General features: G+C 45.1%; 1 protein-coding gene across 2 annotated transcripts in view; it reads left to right on the top strand.

Annotated features, from left to right (window-relative positions):
• Positions 1-17,632, top strand: part of HIRA (histone cell cycle regulator) — a 378,609-nt gene extending 360,977 nt beyond the window's left edge. For both annotated transcript variants that reach the window (XM_083418183.1, XM_083418182.1), the window contains exons 17-25: positions 2,004-2,105; positions 4,578-4,726; positions 5,600-5,761; positions 7,012-7,070; positions 7,464-7,569; positions 8,614-8,736; positions 9,795-9,958; positions 12,528-12,616; positions 16,988-17,632. In XM_083418183.1, coding sequence (XP_083274309.1) covers positions 2,004-2,105; positions 4,578-4,726; positions 5,600-5,761; positions 7,012-7,070; positions 7,464-7,569; positions 8,614-8,736; positions 9,795-9,958; positions 12,528-12,616; positions 16,988-17,104 — 1,071 coding nt within the window. In that variant the 3' untranslated portion in view covers positions 17,105-17,632. The remainder of the gene's footprint in view (positions 1-2,003; positions 2,106-4,577; positions 4,727-5,599; positions 5,762-7,011; positions 7,071-7,463; positions 7,570-8,613; positions 8,737-9,794; positions 9,959-12,527; positions 12,617-16,987) is intronic.
• Positions 17,633-22,020: the final 4,388 nt, after the last annotated feature.

Genomic DNA, 22,020 nt, shown 5'->3' with positions numbered 1-22,020 from the left:
TGAGTGGGGCTGAGAGACTTCAGAGAAGTGTGACTGGCCCAAGGTCACCCAGCAGCTGCAAGTGGAGGAGCAGAGACGCGAACCCAGTTCCCCAGATTATGAGGCTACCGCTCTCAACCACTACACCACAGTGGCACATCCTTTACCAAATACACAAAGAGCTCATAGCCCACCTACTCTCAGCAGCCAGAAACATCATAGCCAGACACTGGAGAGACCTGTCAGGAGTAAGCATAGACGAGGGGTCAGCAGATTTTTTTCAGCAGGGGGCCGGTCCACTGTCCCTCAGACCTTGTGGGGGGCCGGACTATATTTTGAAAAAAATAATGAAGGAATTCCTATGCCCCACAAATAACCCAGAGATGCATTTTAAATAAAAGGACACATTCTACTCATGTAAAAACACATTGATTCCTGGACTGTCCGTGGGCCGGATTTAGAAGGCAATTGGGCCGGATCCAGCCCCCAGGCCTTAGTATGCCTACCCATGGCATGGACCAATGGTATCAGATAGTATGGGAAACAACCTTATTAGAAAAACTAACCAACAAACTGAAACTGACACGGACAAATAGAAGAAGATGCCTTCATCCCGTTATGGTTACTTTTTATCACATACACAGCCCAACAAGACAACGACAAGAATCTGCCAACAGCATTCAAATCAATCTGGCTAACCTGATCCAAACACACACACACATGGAAACAAATTTCACCACAGCCAGTCAAAGACAACCAGCCACACCCTAGGCCACCCCCAACCTCTCTCACCCCCAAAGGAATACAAGCGAATAGTAAGGAGAACTCACACAAGTGATGCTGACACAAAACCCTACACATACACCAAGTAGAATAGAAGCATTGCCTGTTGGGATACTGCCAGGGAGATAAAGTCCATCTCTGGACGTCCATTGATCTCCCGTAGACACGCAGTATCAGCAATTAGCGACACGAGCTCCAGAAATAACTTCCCACATTCCAGAGCCGTGCACGCTCTATCAGCAGATAACGCACAGCGAAAGATGCAGTCAGGAGAGCATTTTTTACAGGTTTATTCAGCGTTGATCAGAACAAAGGAAAACATGACTGCCTGCTTCAGAGCTCCGGCATAGAGAGAGAAACGAAAGCAAAGACACAACATAAACATCCTGTGAAACAGGAAATGCGCAGACTCTGTGACTCTCAAAGCCTGCTCCCTTTTAAGGTGGAACGGAAATATCCTAACATTGCCACCCCACCCCACTCATCATTGCCCCCTCCAACTCTTTCCCCCCTTTCTTCCTAATGTAACACTAATTTCTCAACAAATGAAACTGATCTGTAGAAAATGTAACCTGAAAAAAGAGACATTGCACAAACTTTTGTAAATCAAGAAATCTTTAATATATATATTTTTTAAAAATAAAAAATATGCAGATATGTAAAGAATCGTGAAAAAAACAAAAAACTCTTGGTGGAGCAAGAGCAGGTGGTAAAAATGTCCCCTTCCCACTGAGAGCTTCGTGGAAAAGAATATCCAGGAAGGAGAAAAGCAGGTGAAGACTACAGTGTACACCTGCTCCTGCTCAGTGGCGTAGCATGGGTTGTCAGCACCCGGGGCAAGGCAAGTAATTTGCGCCCCCCCCCCGCTGCACTGTCCCTCCCCCAGATAGTCCCTCGCTCTCTCTCCGCACTGCACCACACTCCACATTGGGCGGCGACCCGGCGGCTCGGATCGGATTCGCACAGCCAGCACTGAAGTGAGAGAGAGAGAGTGAGCCAGGTAGGGGCAGAGAGCTGCGAGTGCGAGTGCGCCCCCCCCCCCAGATGTTGCGCCCGGTGCGGCCGGGGCCCCCTGCACCCCCCACGCTACGCCACTGCTCCTGCTCCTTCTCTCGTTCCTGGATTCCTTTCCACAGACCGCTTTGTGGGAAGGCAACAGCTCCAGCTGGTGTTTGCAATTAAATGGACACCGGTGTTTTTACGCCAATCAGCCTGGTTGAGTTCTCCTTCTTGCCTTTCAGTCTCCAGCAATCCTGGCTTCTGAGAAGGACGGTGCTTGCCACAGTGCACCGCTAGCACTTAAACTGCCAACCCCAGTCCCTCAGAAATCGTTTGCATTGCAAGTAAGTGTTGGATAAAGAAAACCAAAAAACTACACTGACCCTTCTGCAGTTAACAGCAGGTTAGTTCCAAGAGAAGCGCTAGGATCGGCGTGGACAGCCAGCTGCGGAAACTCCGGAGCATAAGGAGCGAAGTCTTCACAGTTTCCCAAGGCAGAGGTTCCCAGCAAAGTGTTTGGGGTATAACAGGGATTGGGGAAAAGATGACATTTTGGTATTTCTGCCGACAAGCCGGACCCATAAAACCATCTTTGATCCGGACGTTCCCAGAGATAAGAAAAATGTATTCCTTTACGCAACAGCAGTGGCCAGAATACTGATTGCAAAGAACTGGAAGGGGGAGAAAATACCATCATTATTAGAATGGCAAAAGTAAACTCTGTGAGTTTGTGGAAATGGCAAAAATGACGGCAACTATTAGAGGCCATTCAAAGCAGAGAATAATTAAAAGAGTGGGAGGGAGTGAAGGAATATATGAAAAAATATGGTTCCGGAACTGGAATATTAATAGATAACGTGTAAAACGTGCAGGGGTAAGCAAGGAAATAATAAAAAATCAGCTGAACAATAATTAAATTATAACAACATAACAAGACGGAAGAAGTAAAAATAAAATAAAATAAGATCACACATGGGTGAAGGGGAACGGGGGGTATAGGGGAATTTGAAATATTATTTATAATATAAAAGCTTTAATATAAAATTTCTAACTGTGTTGTATTTGTATACAGCAAAGAGAAGTTTAGAGTAATTAGGTATATTTTAATTTAGTTAATTATGTAATAGGTTTAAGTTAGAAAATGAATATGGATGTTGAATTTGATGTTTGTAGTTTTTCTTTTTTCGGTTTTGGAAATAAAATTTAAATTAAAAAAAGGGCGGGGGGGAAAGAACCATATTTGATCCGGCCAGCTTCCTCATTTCAGCTTGTGCCTATTAAAAAGGATGGAACCTAGTCCCATATGCTTTATTTATTGCATTTCTAACCCACCCTTTTTCTCCAAGTTGCTCAGGGGGGCCTACAGGGCTCTCCCTCTCCTCTTTTAATCGCCGCAAACAACCTCGGGAGAGAGGTTTAGCTGAGAGGCAGCGACTGGCCCGAGGTCACCCAGTGACCTTTATCGCCCAGTGGGGATTTGAGTCCTGGTCTCCCAGGTTCATCCGACACTCTAACCACCCCACTGCCTCTCTGTTAACTTGCCAGCTTGGTTCAGAACAACAGAGGTGGCGACAAAACAAAGGGAAAAGCCAGATCATAGGTGGTTGCTAACTTTGGGTTGTGGGACGCGGGTGGCGCTGTGGGTAAAAGCCTCAGCGCCTAGGGCTTGCCGATCGAAAGGTCGGCGGTTCGAATCCCCGCGGCGGGGTGCGCTCCCGTTGCTCGGTCCCAGCGCCTGCCAACTTAGCAGTTCGAAAGCACCCCCGGGGGCAAGTAGATAAATAGGGACCGCTTACTAGCGGGAAGGTAAACGGCGTTCCGTGTGCAGCTCTGGCTCGCAGCGATGTCACGCTGGCCACGTGACCCGGAAGTGTCTCCGGACAGCGCTGGCCCCCGGCCTCTTAAGTGAGATGGGCGCACAACCCTAGAGTCTGTCAAGACTGGCCCGTACAGGCAGGGGTACCTTTACCTTTACTTTAACTTTGGGTTAAAGTATCAGGTTAAATTATAAATGGTAGCATTTCACTTCCTTTGTAATGAGCCTTTGTTGCTAAGTATTGGTGTAGTGTGGAAGTTCAGAAGTGCTATTTTGCTGTAGCATGCCCTAAATGATTTATTTGGGGGGGGGGGTGTACTGTACAATTGGCCCTTGGCAGAATAATAAAGATTTGGACTGCATTGACAGAGTAGAGCAGATTCACTGCACAGTGGTACCTCGGGTTACATACGCTTCAGGTTACAGACTCCACTAACCCAGAAATAGTATCTCGGGTTAAGAACTTTGCTTCAGGATAAGAACAGAAATCGGGCTCTGGCGGCGCGGCGGCAGCAGGAGGCCCCATTAGCTAAAGTGGTGCTTCAGGTTAAGAACAGTTTCAGGTTAAGAACGGACCTCCGGAATGAATTAAGTACTTAACCCGAGGTACCACTGTACTTAAATGCTGTTCCTTACCTTTCCTCTCAAGTGTGCAGTTGTAAACTGCAGAGAGCTGTTCTTTAGGAGCAGTATGTAAATTTAACAAGCAAATAAAATATGGGAAGGGCCTGGTAACAATGATTCTGAATAATGCCGCTGGCAGGCACTTTTAATAACGTTTCAGTTATTACCACATAATACAGTAGCTGTGAACGGGCAGGTATTTTAGATGAGACACCGTGTTTTGAGCAATGTGTGTTCCTAAATAAAGAATCTACCATTTTCGATGTTGGATAACAGCACCTTCACATTTCCAGGGTGGTTTTTTATTGTTTGAATTGGGATATATATTTGACATTCTCTTGCTCAGCTTTCATTTTAAGAGAACCAACTTTTGCAGGTCAGCTCAGATCCCTCCATGTACATTGAAGTGGAGAATGAAATCACCACGGTGGGAGGTTCAAAACTCAGCAGGTTAAAGTGCAACCGGGAAGGAAAGGAATGGGAAACGGTCCTCACCAGCCGAATTCTCTCGGCGGCAGGAAGCTGGTGAGTGTGTGTGTGTCTGTGTGTGTGTGCGCGCGCAAACACAGCCACAACCAGGCCAGGTTGAAGGCATCAACTTGGTATATAAAACCCTTAATGTCTTGGCACCAGTTTACTCATGGGATCACCTTACCCCATAAATACCTATTCAGGCGCTGCAATCTGTGGAACCATCTGCTCAGTGACCTCCTGTTCCCGTGCCCCCCAATCACCAAGTCCCAAGGGCAGCTCTCTGATTAGGATAAAAACAAAAGTAAAAGTACATCCTGCGTGTTCCACCAGCTGATGGAATGCTTCATATTGATAACAGAAGGGCAGGATGGGAATGTCCTTCAGAAATATACCGTATTTTTCGCTCTGTAAGACGCACCAAACCACAAGATGCACCTAGTTTTTGGAGGAGGAAAACAAGAAAAAAAATATTCTGAATCTCAGAAGCCAGAACAGCAAGAGGGATCGCTGCGCAGTGAAAGCAGCAATCGCTCTTGCTGTTCTGGCTTCTGGGATAGCTGCGCAGCCTGCATTTGCTCCATAAGACGCACACACGTTTCCCCTTATTTTTTAGGAGGGAAAAAGTGAGTCTTATAGAGCAAAAAATACGGTATTTTAGGTTTTCGGGTAGAAGCTGTCCTGTTCTCCCAAGCTTTCTCTGGGATGCAATTACAGAGATATTTGTAGCTTTCCCCTCTTGTTTGCAGTGGAGGTTGGGTTGTGCTTTTTTAAAATGTGTTTTCATTTCTTACTTTCTTGTTGTGTTTTCGTTTTGTGCGCAAGCCACTTTGGAGACTGTTCATGCAAAGCTTGACACGTCGGTCTTATTAAATAGCTGGAAGTTCTCAGTTGATTTCTCTCCCCCGTCCCCTGGCTCTTTTCCAGCAAGGTAGTGAGCGTTGCTTGTGAGAAGCGGACCCTGTCTGTGTTTTCGGCTTGCGGCCGCCGCCTTCTCCCTCCCATCGTCTTGCATTCGCCAATCTCCACTTTGCACTGCACGGGCTTCTACATCATGGCTCTCACCACGGCTGCAACCCTCTCCGTCTGGTAAGCTCTAAGCTGTTGTCGTTTCAGTGGCCCTCAGGAAGGTTACAGTCAACAGGTGCAGAGGGAGGAATTCAGCTAGTGCAATGGGAGTTGATTCATTTCAGCTTACCAAATGAAGCAATCCCCTCTCTCCTTCCCTCTTGCACTGTTCTTCGGATTCTCCCTCTTAGGATATTTCCGTTCCACCTTAAAAGGGAGCAGGCTTTGAGTCACAGAGTCTGCCTATTTCCTGTTTTCACAGGATGTTTCTGTTGTGTCTTTGCTTTCGTTTCTCTCTCTCTGCCGGAGACATTGAAGCAGGCAGTCATGTTTTTGAGAGCCAGTGTGGTGTAGTGGATAAGAGCAGTAGTCTCGTAATCTGGGGAACCGGGTTCGCGTCTCCGCTCCTCCACATGCAGCTGCTGGGTGACCTTGGGCCAGTCACACTTCTCTGAAGTCTCTCAGCCCCACTCACCTCACAGAGTGTTTGTTGTGGGGGAGGAAGGGAAAGGAGAATGTTAGCCGCTTTGAGACTCCTGAAGGGGAGTGAAAGGCGGGATATCAAATCCAAACTCCTCCTCTTCTTCTTCTTCTTTGTTCTGATCAACGCAGAAATAAACTTGTAAATAATGCTCTCCTGAGTGCATCTTTCGCTGTGTGCTTTATCTGCTGATAGAGCGTGCACGGCTCTGGAATGTGGCAAGCTATTTCTGGAGCTCGTGTTGCTAATTGCTGATACTGCGTGTCTACGGGAGATCGATGGACGTCCGGAGACGATGTGGAGTCATGATGGACTTTGTCTCCCTGGCAGTATCCCAACACTCCCACCCCCCACAAAAGCCAATTTTGGGGGCAAGGGAGATGGCGGGGGGACCTCATTGTGCTAGCACAACTCCTTGCCTGAGCTTCCTCTGGCCTGACTCGTTTGTTGAATCTGATGGCAGAGGCAGAACATAGTCATTGTAGCTGGTAGCCATGGGCAGCCTTATCCTCTAGTCTTTCAGTACAGCTTCTCAAAAGCAGGACCTGGTTCATTTCAGGCTTTCCCATGTGAGCCGGTGCCAATGAAGCGATAGTCCCCTGAATCCTACCAAGAATGATATTGGTGTGACACTTAGCATCCTATGAGGCTGCTGCCAAAGTTCCAGCGGCAATTCCTTGGTTTTCAGTTTTGATATTTTACCGTGCCGTGTTTCAGTTTCTCCCTCTGCAGAAATGCCTCTTCTGTGTTTTGCTGAACTGAAATGCCATTCCCTTTCTGTACTTTCCAGGAATGCTCAAAAACAGGCAGTAGTGGTGAAAGACGAGTCCCTGCAAACAATTTTAGCAGGTAATACAATTATTTCCAGTCTGGGGTGCTTTGTAGTGCTATGCATTAAACCAGGCATGGGCAGACTCGCACCTACGAGTCTGTTTTGGGACTACAACTCCCATCATCCCTGACCACTGGTCCTGTTAGCTAGGGATGATGGGAGTTGTAGTCCCAAAACATCTGGCGGGCCGAGTTTGCCTATGCCTGCATTAAACATCCTGTGTGGTCAAAACACGTCACCCTTAACCCTTCATGGCCACTTCTCCCCCAACATCCTTCTCCTTTTCATCCCCCTCCACATTTATTTTCTTTAGACATGATGGATTCTACCCAACTAAGCTCTACCCAGACTTGTAACCCTGCTATGACTTTGCTCCAAGGAAGTCTCATTATCTGATTTGATTTTTACAGGAAGCGAAACAACTGTGTCTCAGATCTTGTTGACACAGCATGGCATCCCCTTAATGAACATGTCTGATGGAAAAGCCTATTGCTTTAACCCTTCTCTGTCTTCTTGGTAAGCACCTAAAGGAGTGGGGGAAATGGGTTTTTTGAGTGCGTTCCTTTGTCCGAGGGTGGAAGCTCTAAACGTGAAAGCCAACCTTTGCTTATTTGTTTATTTAGAGCATTTGTACCTCGCTCTTCAGCCAGTGTAGGCTCCCAGAATGTCTTGCATATAATCAATTAAAACAAGATACTTCCTATCTGCAGGCTTACAGTCTTAAAAGAGAGAGAGAGAGAAGACACAATAGGGTAAATGGGCAGGGAGGGAAATTGGGGGATCAAACTCAGGCACCTGTTCTTAAACAGCTGTTCTTACAATGATCTTTTTGCACGGTTTGGGGGCAGGAGGTGCCTGATGGAGCCGGGCTTTTATCAAAGCCAATGGAATGAACCCTACTTCTCATGTCTTCCTCTGAGGCAGTCTGCTGGAGTGGCAGACTACCCCCGTCCCAGGTGACAGTTGAGGTAGAAGAGGCCTGATGGGGACGGCCTCATTTGTGACCCTCCGCTTTACCCAAAACATGTTTGCAAGCCACAATTTCCTGCGTAAGCAAACAGCTTTGAGCACTTTGTGTTGAGAGCCTAGGTAAAGGGACCCCTGACCATTAGGTCCAGTCGTGGCCGACTCTGGGGTTGCAGCGCTCATCTCGCTTTATTGGCCGAGGGAGCCGGCGTACAGCTTCCGGGTCATGTGGCCAGCAGGACTAAGCCGCTTCTGGCGAACCAGAGCAGCGCACGGATATGCCGTTTACCTTCCCGCTGGAGCGGTATCTATTTATATACTTGCACTTTGACATGCTTTCGAACTGCTCGGTTGGCAGGAGCAGGGACCGAGGAACAGGAGCTCACCCCGTCGCGGGGATTCGAACCGCCGACCTTCTGATCGGCAAGTCCTAGGCTCTGTGGTTTAACCCACAGCGCCACCCGCATCGGTTGAGATCCTACTTGTATATAAATATTAAAACTAAGTAAATATCCCCCCTCTCATTTCAGTTTAACCCCCTCCCCACCCCCCTTTCCTTTTTAATCACCTCCAAATCTTTTTTTGTCTTTCCAGGAACCTTGTTTCTGACAAGCAGGAGACTCTAGCGCAATGTGCGGACTTCAGGAACAGTTTGCCATCGCAGGAGGCTATGCTGTGTTCAGGACCGTTAGCTATAATACAAGGGAGAACGTCTAAGTATGCACTTACTAAACCTTGTCTTTTTGTTGTTGTTGATGCCTCCCCAGTAGTTTCCGTGGCGTTATCCCTGACAAGAAGCCGAATTTTGCATAGCTGGGGGCTAGTTTATTCCTCAAGGTTCACACGCCGTTCTCGGTGCAAAACCTAATTATGAGAATCTAGAACGACAAAAGCATAGAGCCACTGCCCTACTGGATTGGATTAAAGGTCTTTTTAGTCCCGCATTTTAGTCCCCCATCTGGAGGGCCAGGGACTAAAGACCAAGTGTGTGTAACTGAAGTAATTGAATAAAGGTAAAGGACCCCTGACCATTAGGTCCAGTCATGACCAACTCTGGGGTTGCGGCGCTCATCTCGCTTTATTGGCCGAGGGAGCCGGCGTACAGTTTCCGGGTCATGTGACCAGCATGACTAAGCCGCTTCTGGCAAACCAGAGCAGTGCATGGAAACGCCGTTTACCTTCCCGCTGGAGCGGTACCTATTTATCTACTTGCACTGGCATGCTTTCGAACTGCTAGGTGGGCAGGAGCAGGGACTGAGCAACGGGAGCTCACCCCGTCGCGGGGATTCGAACCACCAACCTTCTGATTAGCAAGCCCTAGGGTCTGTGGTTTAACCCACAGCGCCATCCTCGTCCCTTAAGTAATTTAATAGTCACCCCGTTTACCCTGGTGCCCTTTTTCCTTCCTCTGTTGTCTCCCTCCTGTCTCCCTTTACGCTGTGAGCTGTTTTGAGTAAGGACCTGCCCCTCTTTGTGAAGCACCATCTACAGGGATGATCCAGTATTAATGGCAATAATTCAGAAGCATCTGCTATTGTTGGCTTGCTGTTACAAGCACAGATAGCTTCTGGCTCGTGCAGTCCTTCGTCCCCCTCCATTCCCGTTTTGTGAGCGGAAGCTTCTGATCTCTTGGCGAAGCTGTGTGGAGGTGGAGCAGGGAAGAGAGAGTGTGAGCTCAAGGTTGCTGTTGAGTCCAAGATAGATACGGACACTTACAGTTGAAGCAGTTGCTTCTTCGCTTCTGAAAACATTCCTGTCACTGCTCTTCATTGCAGCTCCGGGAGGCAAGCGGCAAGATTGTTCTCCATGCCTCATTTGGTGCAGCAGGAAACGACTCTGGCGTATCTGGAGAGTCAGGTAGCTGCAGCGCTGACTTTACAGTCAAGTCACGAGTACCGCCACTGGCTCCTTATCTATGCACGGTATCTAGTTAATGAAGGTGAGGCTCCGAGTGTGTATGCATGTGCTTCTTTGAGCAAATTTAACAAAAGAAAGAAGGAAAGAAAGAAAGAGAAAACATTAGCCCATCGTTCTGCCCAGACACTGAGGTCCAGCTCCGAGGGCCTTCTGGCGGTTCCCTCACTGCGAGAGGCCAAGTTACAGGGAACCAGGCAGAGGGCCTTCTCGGTAGTGGCGCCCGCCCTGTGGAACGCCCTCCCATCAGATATCAAAGCGATAAACAACTACCTGACATTCAGAAGACATCTGAAGGCAAACCTGTTCAGGGAAGTTTTTAATATGTGACATTTGAGTGTATTTTTCATCTTTGTTGGAAGCCGCCCAGAGTGGCTGGGGAAACCCAGCCACATGGGCGGGGTACAAATAATAAATTATTATTATTATTATTATTATTATTATTATTATTATTATTATTATTATTATCACACTTTAATGAACATTAATATATCCGTCTTGCTTTAGACATATATAAGTTGATAGATATCTTATTTATTTGATTTGATTTGATTTGATTTTATATACCACCATTCATCAGAAGATACCAGGGTGGTTCACAAGATAAAAATACAAGATAAAAAAGCACAAATAAATGGCTAGAACAGAAACAATAAAGCAATATTCCCCCCCCCCCACTCCCACAATCACATTTTAAAAGCTGTAGAATATGAATTGTCCAAAAGCCTGGTTGAAGAGGAACGTTTTCACCTGGCGCCTAAAAATATATATGCCATCCAGATTTCCTGGCAGGTATCCAAACAAAATTGGCATCTGTAAGAAGTGCATCAAAATAGCAAGGGCAGTCAGCTCCTTAGACCACCGCAGAATAAATGGTGGGAGATACCTTTCCCTCCCCCTTCCATGTTTCTCTCAATGCTGCTTATGCATCTCTTGTTTGAGAGCTTTTGTCCCCAACTCACCTTTGTCAGCAACCATGGTCAGCAACTGGTCCCTCTCCTTATGTGCTGAGTTGCTGCAAACTGACCCTCAAGGAACTCCTGCCCCTACAGACCCTCCCAGATGTCGCAGAATCATAGCAGAATCATAGCACTGTAGAGTTGGAAGGGACCCTGAGAATCATCTAGTCCAACCCCCTGCAATGCAGGAACATGCAGCTGGTCCATACAGGGATCGAACCTGCAACCTTGGCATTATCAGCACCATGGTCTAACCAACTGAGCTATCCAGGCTCGATGTTACAGTGAGCAGAGGCGGTGCATCAGGAACCATCATTACAGTGGTACCTCTGGATACGAACTTCGTTCTGGGGGTCCATTCTTACCCTGAAACATTCGTATCCAGAGGTGCGCTGTTCTGTGCAGGCACAGGCAGCGGTAGCCCACTTCCGCACAGGCGCCAGCAGCGGAAACCTTTCCTTTACAGTCAGACCTTGGGTTACAGGTGCTTCAGGTTGCGTTTTTTCGGGTTGCAGACCGCCAAAATCCGGAAGTACCGGAACGGGTTACTTCTGGGTTTCGGCAGTTGCACATGCGCAGAAGCGCTAAATTGCACTTTGTGCATGCGCAGAAGCACCGAATCGCAACGCACAGACATGCTGTTGCGGACAATGCGGGTTGTGGACGATGCGGGTTGCGAAAGTGCATCCCGCACAGATCATGTTCGCAACCCGAGCATCTACTGTAGAGTGGTACCTTAGTACTTAAGTACCTTAAGTACTTAATTCGTTCCAGATGTCCATACTTAACCTCAAACTGTACTTAACCTGAAGCACCACTTTAGTTAATGGGGCCTCCTGCTGCCACCGTGCCGCCAGAGCACAATTTCTGTTCTCATCCTGAAGCAAAGTTCTTAACCTGAAGCACTATTTCTGGGTTAGCGGAGTCTGTAACCTGAAGCGTATGTAACCTGAGGTACCACTGTACTTCCGGGTTTGCTGTGTGCGTAGCCCAAAGCATTCGCTAAGGGGGCAGTTCATATCCAGAGATACCACTGTATGTAGTTTCTGTCATATGTTGAAGATGAACCTCTTTACCCTTGTCTTTGACACCGAACATGCATATTTTAAGGACCCGCCTTATTCCCATGACTCTCAATTTGTCTTAAACTGTTTTACATACTGTGTTTTTAAATTGTTGCACCCTACCCTGGGACCTTATGGTGCAGAGCAGGCAATAAATCAAATCTAATAATAGTAAATATGCTTGGATTCAACTGGATTCAACTCAGCTGCCTCTGAGTTTTTTTCCTGACATTAACTTGGCTAGCTCAGTCACAAAGTCAGTCCTTCAAAGAATGGGATAATATGCAGTGTCACTATTCATTTCTGGTTCTTCAGTGTGAATCAGACAATAGACAGAACCTTAACTGTCATGAACATGCATGGTCAACTTTTTAAAAAAAACAACACAAAACCAAGTTCATAACAAATTCTTAGCTCTGTCTTCTTGTTTTTGTCCTATTTCTTACTCAAGCAATTTACGGTACTCCTGGGATCTTGTAAGGGCTGCCCTCACTACGTTCTGCTATATGATTTACGTAAAGGATTTATTGTGATGCCTCTGAACATGATTTCACCTTCTGTCTTTTATCAGGGTTTGAATATCGATTGCGGGAATTATGCAAGGATTTATTGGGTCCAGTCCACAGCTCAGCTGGAAGTCAGTGGGAAGCAACTGTTGTGGTAAGGCGGCTTCCTTTCAGAATAGATTACACAAATTCCTTGCCTCTCTCTCTTCCTTTGCGAAGCGGCAAAGTTACCAAGGAGAAGGTCCAAAACATACAGTCCTGGCATTCTGACAATCCAGCCACTCATCCAACAAGCAATCATTTATCATACAGTCACAGACCCACCAAAAACAGAGCAGAGAAAGAATAAAATCACACTTGTTTAAAATACAATACAATGCTGCACAAAATTGGAAAAGCCCAAATATCCCAACGATCAGAGATTGGCAAGCAAAATTATATGAGTATGTTGAGTCAGCAAAAATGACACAAAAAATTAGAAACCAAAAAAATACAAAGTTTATTAATGATTGGAACAAATTCATGGTATACATTGAAGGAAACTACAGAGATTTAAAAACTATAGCAGGTTTGATTTAAGTCTTATAACGCGCAAACCAGTTACTATTAATAGCTGCAGAAAAAAGAAAGAACTTTTTATTAAGAAACCCGAAAACAGGAGGGTAGGAGGTCAAGGGAGGTGTAGGGAAAAGGTTTAAATATTTAAAAATATAATGTTTCAAGGAAAAGGACAAAAACGGTAATGAATGTCATTTCTGCACTATGTATGGATATTGCTTATGAATTTGTTGATTTGTTTTTTCCTTTTGGCCTTTCTTTCCTAAGAGAAATTCAATAAAAATAATTAAAAACAAACAAACAATACAATGCACAAGGTGAAACATATACATATGGGTTACAAACTACAACTAAATGAGAGCATCATATTCTAATATCAGCCAAGAAAAGTTTCAGGTACCATTCTGGTGTCCTTCCTGGGCGTTCCTGATAAGAGATGGCAAAGTAGTCTATTACATTCTAATCCATGAACGTCACTTTCAAAGAAAACAGGACCCAACTTTTCAACTACTTCACCTGCAATGGGACACAGACAGCCCTTATCTGGGACACCAGGATGACACCCTTCCAATGTTGCTGATGGGAGACAGTTATATCTGCCTTTAAAATAGATGGCGATACTTGGGGATAGTCAAATTACCTAGCAGTCGAATAAAAACCCATTATCTCCATTCAGAACACACGCGTCAAAATTGAACTCAGTAGTTTTACCCAGGCATTCCTTTGCTCACAAACTGCCACGTCAAGGACCGCAACATCATGTCCTGGGAGGCTGAAATTTTCTGCTACTCTCTTGTGAATACTGTCCTTCCTGATGTCAGATCTGTGCCCTTTCTCTTGCCACTGAGAATTGTATTGGTTGAGAACTACAAATTAATGTTGCTTTTGTAAATATACATATATACAGTGGTGCCTTGCAAGACGAAAAGAATCCGTTCCGCGAGTCTCTTCGTCTTGCGGTTTTTTTCGTCTTGCGAAGCAAGCCCATTAGCGGATTAGCGCTATTAGCGCTATTAGCGGTTTAGCTGCTATTAGCGGCTATTAAAGGCTTAAGGGATTAGTGGATTAGCTGCTAAAAGGCTATTAGCGGCTATTAAAGGCTTAAGGGATTAGCAGATTAGCTGCTAAAAGGCTATTAGCGGCTTAGATCAGCTGATAAGCGGCTTAGATCAGCTGTTAAGAGGCTTAGCGAACAGCTGTTAAGCGGCTTAGGGGCTTGGGAAAAAGGGGGGGGAGGGGGAAAAACCCCAGGAATTGCAAGACATTTTTGTCTTGTGAAGCAAGCCCATAGCAAATTTGTTTTGCGAAGCACCTCCAAAACGGAAAACCCTTTCGTCTAGCGGGTTTTCCGTCTTGCAAGGCATTCGTCTTGTGGGGCACCACTGTATAAACAAAAGAAGGAAAAGCATAAGTATTAATAGTCAGTACTGTCATCCCATTAGTTGAGGAGAGGCTTTTAATGTGTTTTAATTCGTTGGAAGCTGTCTAAAGTGGATGGGGCAACCCAGTCTGATGGGTGGCATATAAATAATAATTTATTATTACAGTCAAACCTCAGTTGTCAAACATAATGCGTTCTGGAAGCCTGTTCGGCTTCCGAAATGTTCGACAACCAAGTCGCAGCTTCCAGTTGGTTGCAGCAGCTTCCTGCACCCAAGCAGAAGCCACGTCAGACATTCAGCTTCCAAAAAACATTTGAAAAACGGAGCATTTAGCTGTGGGTTTTTGGCATTTGGGAGCCAAAACATTCCAAAACGCAGGCGTTTGGGAGCCGAGGTTTGACTGTATATTATTATTTTCTAGGGTTTTTTTCCCTGTGAAGAAAGAGAAGGAAACCCAGCTACCCAGGGCACGGTTCACTTGTCTTTGAGGGCTAATAGTCCCTTATTTTCAACCAGTTAATTCACAGCTTTCCAATCTGTGTGTCACGACATGTTAGTGTGTCAGTGGCAGTGTGCAGGTGTGTAGGTGTGTCGTGCAAACATTTCCCACGCTCCTCCTGGGGCTGGAAAGGGGTTAGTTTAACATCCTGTTTGCTAGTAAAAACTGAATTACTGTGTTGCGAAACGATGCATGTCTAAAAAGCGTGTCGCCAATGTGAAGAGTTAGGAAAGCTCTGAGTTAATTTGATGGCGAGGCCGGAAGCGGAAGCCACCTGCCTCTCCAGTGCAGGACCCAATTTGTTTTATGTCGGGAGGCAACAACAAGCATGTTGCTGGCTGCTCCCAGCGATGAGCAGTTGGGTCCTATTCCTCCACCCACCTACCTGTGTGATTATCCTTGGGCATGTATGTGAGCCAGTGCCTGCTTGGGAACATTATGCATCAATCTATTCTCTGTGAGTGATATGAAGCACTTTCCAGCACAACTGTGACCCTCTTGTTTTTCATGCAATACGTCCTCCAGGCAGCCACTTACTTTGGGACAGTTGACGCAGAAAGAGAAAGCCCCCAATCTGCACAAGCCCACCATAGCTATAGGGAAGAGGGTGGCGTTGTGGTTTAAACCACGGAGCCTAGGGCTTGCCGATCGGAAGGTCAGCGGTTCGAATCCCTGCGACAGGGTGAGCTCCTGTTGCTCAGTCCCTGCTCCTGCCAACCTAGCAGTTCGAAAGCATGCCAGTGCAAGTAGATAAATAGGTACTGCTCCGGTGGGAAGGTAAACGGAGTTTCCGTGCGCTGCTCTGGTGTCGCCAGAAGCTGCTCAGTCATGCTGGCCACATGATCCGGAAAAACTGGACAAACGTCAGCTCCCTTGGCCAGTAAAGCGAGATGAGTGCTGCAACCCCAGGGTCGTTCACAACTGAACTTAACTGTCAGGGGTCCTTTAGATTTACCTTTTATCATAGCTATACAGGTGGTTCCCCACTTACGCAGGGGAAGGAACCCTCCAAACACCCTTGAAATGCCCTCTCTGCCACTGTCTCTCCAATCCAGATTTTTAAAACCCATACACTTTACCAAAAATGTCCACAACTGGAATTGAAGCTCTGGGGCCGGCAGAAGGCTGGAGGACACACACAGTTGCTGCTGCTGCTGCGCTACCACACACATTAGATGTTAGGTGGGGAGGCTGAGCAGCCTAAACAAAGCCCCGCTGAGCATCCAGTCTCTTCTCCGTCCTTACTGATGTCCTCTTAGGGCTTTGTGGAACACCTCCTCGCAAGCCACAAGGACTCCAGCTCTCCTCTTCCATTTCCTGGTATGAATTAAATTACCGTATTTTTTGCTCTATAAGACTCACTTTTTCCCTCTTAAAAAGTAAGAGGAAATTTGTGTGCGTCTTATGGAGCGAATGCAGACTGCGCAGCTATCCCAGGAGCCACAACAGCAAGAGGGATTGCTTCTTTCGCTGCGCAGCGATCCCTCTTGCTGTTCTGGCTTCTGGGATTCAGAATATTCTTTTTCTTGTTTTCCTCCTCCAAAAACTAGGTGCGTCTTATGGTCTGGTGCGTCTTACAGAGCGAAAAATACGGTAATTGTTTCCCAGTGTGCATACGTGGTTGTGCATATGTCAGTCACAAGTGGGGAGTCTCCTGTAATCCCACAATCAAACTCTGGTATTTGCCGTGTGATGGACTGATGGGAAGTTTTGCTTCTGCCTAGAACATTGAGTTCATGAAACATCGTACCCTGACCACATCTATGAATACAATAGTTACGCTCTTTTAAGGTGTGCTATATCAATCACTAGTTTTCATACCTGTCCAACTCTGTGTTCCTTTCCCAACCTTTGTTCTATTGATGATTAATGCTTATATGCAACCCTTGCGTATGATTTGTGTTAACCAATCAGCAACAAGCACATACGTGGCAATGCTGTAATATTCAATAAAAGGGACTCTCTGAGACATGCTCGAGAGATGCTTCCCGTATGACACTTGTCACTCGCCTGTCGTTTATTTCAACCCAACATCTGGTGACCCCGACGTGATTTATTAAAGGATTTATTTTCCTTTCCCATGCAGGGCTTACGCAAGCGAGAGCTCCTCAAGGAACTGCTTCCCGTCATCGGTCAGAACCTTCGTTTGCAACGGCTTTTCACCGAATACCAAGAGCAGCTAGATATCTTGAGGGACAAGTAGCGCCTCTGCAGGATCTTTCTCTGGCCTAAGGAAAAAAGAAACCAATGGCAGAAAAGCATTAATAACAGGTGGAAACGAAAGGGGCCATAGTCAGAACGGAATACTCCTGGGAGAGATGCGAAGAAGAACCAGGCCCCGGGGTGTTTTAATGAGCAAAATACTGATGATTTTTTGAAAGGAGGTGACAAGAGGAATGTGTGGGGGAAATGGGGATGAACTGAGCATGCTTTTGCACCCCCACCCCCTCCCCATGTGGAATTTGAGCATCGCTACCGTGGCCTGTGGCCGCCATGGAAAAGTTCTGGAGAATGTCCTTCAGGGGTCCTTTTGATTCTAGATCTCATAGGGACAAATATCAAAGAGACTACCTGGGGAACCAGTTGGGTTTTGGATATCCCGTGAAAAGCACATTACAAGAAGATAAACTGAACATCTTATTAACCCTCATTCTAGGGTTCTTTGCTAAGGATTTATTGAGGCTCTGTCCTATATTTGGGTTATATAAGAAGAAGCCCCATAAAAGAAAAATTCATAAAATACTTAAGGAATTATGCAGCCAACAGACTCTCTTAACTGTGAATAACAATAAAAATTAAAAAAAAAATATTACAGGCTGTTCTATCACATGGACTATTTTTGTACTAGAATTTGCTAACTTGTAATATGAAATTTTATTTGGCCAATAACCAGAATTCCCCGCCCCCTTTACCCAAATCACCCTGGTTGTAATGAAACGTAACCCATTAATTATGACAGCTATATTGCTGAATAACTGTACCAAAATTAATGTCATCTGGTTTTTAATTTTTAACTATTTGTAAAAGGCATTTGTGGGGGAGGTGGGATGGGGAGGTAGCTGAAAAGGGAGGGGCTGGGCTTTTGGGGGAGGGGTTTTGTAAGTACAAATAATAAATGAACATTGCATTGATCTAAGAACAAAGTGGAAGTTCTTGTGCTGCTTGTAGTAGCATTAAACTGTACGGGCCACAGCCTGTTTAAAACAAAAACTGAATGCAGCCTTTGTTTTCAGTCGGTAGTCATTTCTACAGTCATACCTGGGGTTACAGACGCTTCACGTAGCGAGTTTTCAGGTTGCGCACCGCACCGAACCCGGAAATACTGGAATGGGTTACTTCCGGGTTTCGGCGCTCATGCATGTGCAGAATCACTACGTCATGCTTTGCGCATGTGCAAAAGCACCAAATCATGACGTGCGCAGACGCAGTGCTGCAGGTTGCAAACACTGTGGGTTGCGAACATGCCTCCCACACAGATCGCGTTCACAACCAGAGTGTCCTCTGCATCTATTTCAGCTGTGGGTCATCACTGAAGCATCTTTACCAATCAAGCCTGAAAGGGAGGGAGGAAGCCATATCGCACAAACACACATGTATTGGGATTACATAAATAAGTTGGTCATAAATAATTTTAGAAGAGGCATTCATGGTAGGCAATAGCTGTATTTGTTTAGCTGTAAGCTGTAATAAAACAAAGAGTAATAATAATAATAATAATAATAAATTACAAGCTTGAGCCAAAAATACACGCATAATTTCCCGGTCATCAGTGTAGGTAAAGACACAACCAAAGTACAGTAACTGCATTATTTTTTTAATTATTTTTTTTTTGCTGTTTGATAATGAAAACAAACTCTCTAGGTGTGACTAGGTTTCTGCAACTAAACTCCTGACGAATATTTTTGACAGAGATCTTTAGATAAAGAACCATATCCTTTGTGGCGGTTTTACACATTGCACAAAAATACAGTTCCAAGGGTTTTCTTTTTTATAACAGCCATCTGAAAAAGCAGAGAGCATGACATTATATCTCTGTTCTATAAAAGCGATTCTGTGAGTAGCTACAGTTATTAGATCCAATTAGACTTGCTGGTCATTGACCATATTAAAGATATTTGATTTGATTTGATTTGATCCAATTAGTTAGCTTGCCGATGATCTGGCTGAATGCATGGAATGAATAAAGAGCATATCAGCCAGTCTTGCCCATACACAAGAAGGATTGGTTGTGGTTTAGACATAGGCTGGCTCTCAGTCAGCTGGCTCTCAAGACCTGTGGCAAGTGTATACAGAGCGACTATTTACTTTTGGAAGTTAAGGGGCAAACCATAAACTACAGAAACCAAACACCAGGGTGGGCAGGGTTAACATTCAGTTACACGTATTTAACCACCGAAGTTTGGCATTCATGGTATTTTGTTAGGTGGTCTCCGCTACAAGTGGCACACCATATTCTGGGCTGCTTCATGAAGAAAGGCAGGATAAAAATTTAATTGGGCCTAGGGCCCCATTCCTTCATAAGAAGAGCTGTCTCATAGCATGTCAGACTCTTGGCCCATCTAGCTCAATACAGTCTACCAGTGTTCCTCAAAAGTGGGTCCCTAGCTGTTGTTGAACTACAACTCCCACTATCCCTAGTTAGCAGGACCAGCGGTCAGGGATGATGGGACTTGTTGTCCAACAACAGATGGGGAGCCACGTTTGAGAAACACTGGTACACTGACTGGCAGTGACGCTCCGTGGTTTCAGACATGAGTGTTTCCCATTCTATCTGGAGATGGAACCCAAGACCTGTAGGCAAAGCAAGATGATCTGTCCATTGATACATTGGCCTTCCCAAATGGCCATCAAATAACCCATGCCATGTATAAACCTGAACCCAGTTAAATAAACCAGTTATAAAACTCAGAATGGCTCTCCATTTTTACACCTGTGTTTTAACAAAAAAAAAATACTGTATTTATGTTGCCTTTGATTTTATAGCTTGTTTTATGTTTATATTGATTTTTTTAAAATAATAATAATCATTGTAAGCTATCCAGGTATCCCTCGTGGGTAACCTAACATGTGGGTGGAGTTAGAGGCAAAAGTGGACATGTTTTGCTCTTATCGGCATGAGGGTGCCATATTTGACAGAGTCTTGCAGCCACAGAAAGTTTAGGCTCAATGTGATTCAATGCCTTCTCATACAGGACACCCTTCTGGGTGTGTGGGTGCATCTTTGTAGTAGTCCATAATGTATTGGAAGGAGGGTTACATCCCCCAGCTCCTTTTTCATTCAATAAATATTTTGACTATTATTGGCATACGTTCACATACATGAGAGAGACTTGTGATGAAGGAAAGCATTAGGCTGGATGTACGTGGGTGGCGCTGTGGGTTAAACCGCAGAGCCTAGGACTTGCAGATCAGAAGGGCAACAGGGTGAGCTCCCGTTGCTCAGTCCCTGCTCCTGCCAACCTAGCATTCAAAAGCATGTCAAAGTGCAAGTAGATAAATAGGTACCGCTCCTGCAGGAAGGTAAAGGGCGTTTCTGTGCGCTGCTCTGGTTCGCCAGAAGCGGCTTAGTCATGCTGGCCACATGACCCGGAAGCTGTCCGCTGGCTCCCTCGGCCAATAAAGCGAGATGAGCGCCACAACCCCAGAGTCGGCCACAACTGGACCTAATGGTCAGGGGTCCCTTTACCTTTACCTTTAGTTCAGCATCATCTGCCTTAGAGAGTGATCTAATATTTCTACTAGTATTTAGTAAACAAAGCTGAAATGTTGAAACTGCCACAATTGCCAGATATTCATTTCCACCATCATCCATTAATTGATACTAATGAACTTACAAAAGGGGGGGAGGATTCACCCATCAATGAATTCCTGCCCTTAGATACTAACCCTCTGTAGCCACTAGAGCATGATCATTCTTGATTGGGCTATTGGCAGTGGCGGGTTGAGTTTATTTCTTTAATACTTCTGTAAACCCTTTTCTTTTAATGTAATATTTTAAATATGTTTTATTAAGGTGATTTCAGTTAAAATAAATAAAGTGATACAGAAAAAAGAAGGGAAAGTGTGAGAGAGGAAAACCAACAACAAAGACATGTTTAAAAGCGAAAATATGCAAAAAAAAAAAAAAGGCAATATATGATATTCCCATACATTCTTGTATAAATTGGTATAGTGTTATTGTCCTAGTGCTTATATAAATGCAAATAGCCTACTACATTTTGTATAAACTTATATTTCTGCAAATCTTGTGGTTCCTCCAAGCCTGTTGGCTTATATGTCTCTCTTGATAACCGCTATATAAGGATACTGTACTAAAGAGAACGGATTTTGGGAGCCCTTGCAATATATTAATTCCCAGCTGTGGCCAGTGGACTACCAGGGGCTTCATTCAAGTGGAGTGCCGCATGTTCACATTAAATACCGTTTGGTTTTTAATTGCTTCATTTATTTATTGCAATCTGAACTCTGTGGAGTGCAAACAGCAAATACGATAAAAGTGGCCCGAAAGAGAAAAAATGTAGGTAAACCACTCACTTTCATACAGGGCTATTATTGCTGAGTATTCATTGTGCAGAATAGTGACAGGTACTCTCTCCCAGGAGCCGAAAGAGACACCTATGCTTATTTTATATTCCCAGGAAATGTGATTCCCAAGCTTTTTTTGTTTATTTCTTTATTTATCCAGGGCCGGATTTAGGTTTGATGAGGCCTTAAGCTACTGGAAGGTAATGGGGCCCTTTAAACGTCCAGCTGTCCTTTGGCAATAACAAATTGTCGTTTTTTGTGTTGAATATATGCTATATGGTAATTTATGGACCTAATAGGTATCTAAAGCCATTTACACCTAACAAAATATGTATTTTATTAAAGTAATTGTTGAACTGAAATACAATTAAAAAGAAGTATATTAATAGTGAAATAATTATTAAGCTGTAACTTAAGTTTTTTTTCTTTAAATTTTTAGGGGGGCCCAAGAGAGTGGGGCCCTAAGCTATAGGTTGTTATACGTAAATCCGGCACTTTATTTTTTAAAGTTGAGAGAAGTGGGAGCGCGAAGAAGCGCGGAACTCTTAAAGTGCCGGCTCGGTGCTTCCGGTTAGGGGGACCCCTATGAGCGGC

This window comes from Podarcis tiliguerta, assembly GCF_965153285.1.
Source record: "Podarcis tiliguerta genome assembly, chromosome: 16".
NCBI lineage: Eukaryota > Metazoa > Chordata > Lepidosauria > Squamata > Lacertidae > Podarcis > Podarcis tiliguerta.
This window is presented reverse-complemented; position numbering and strand designations above follow the sequence as displayed.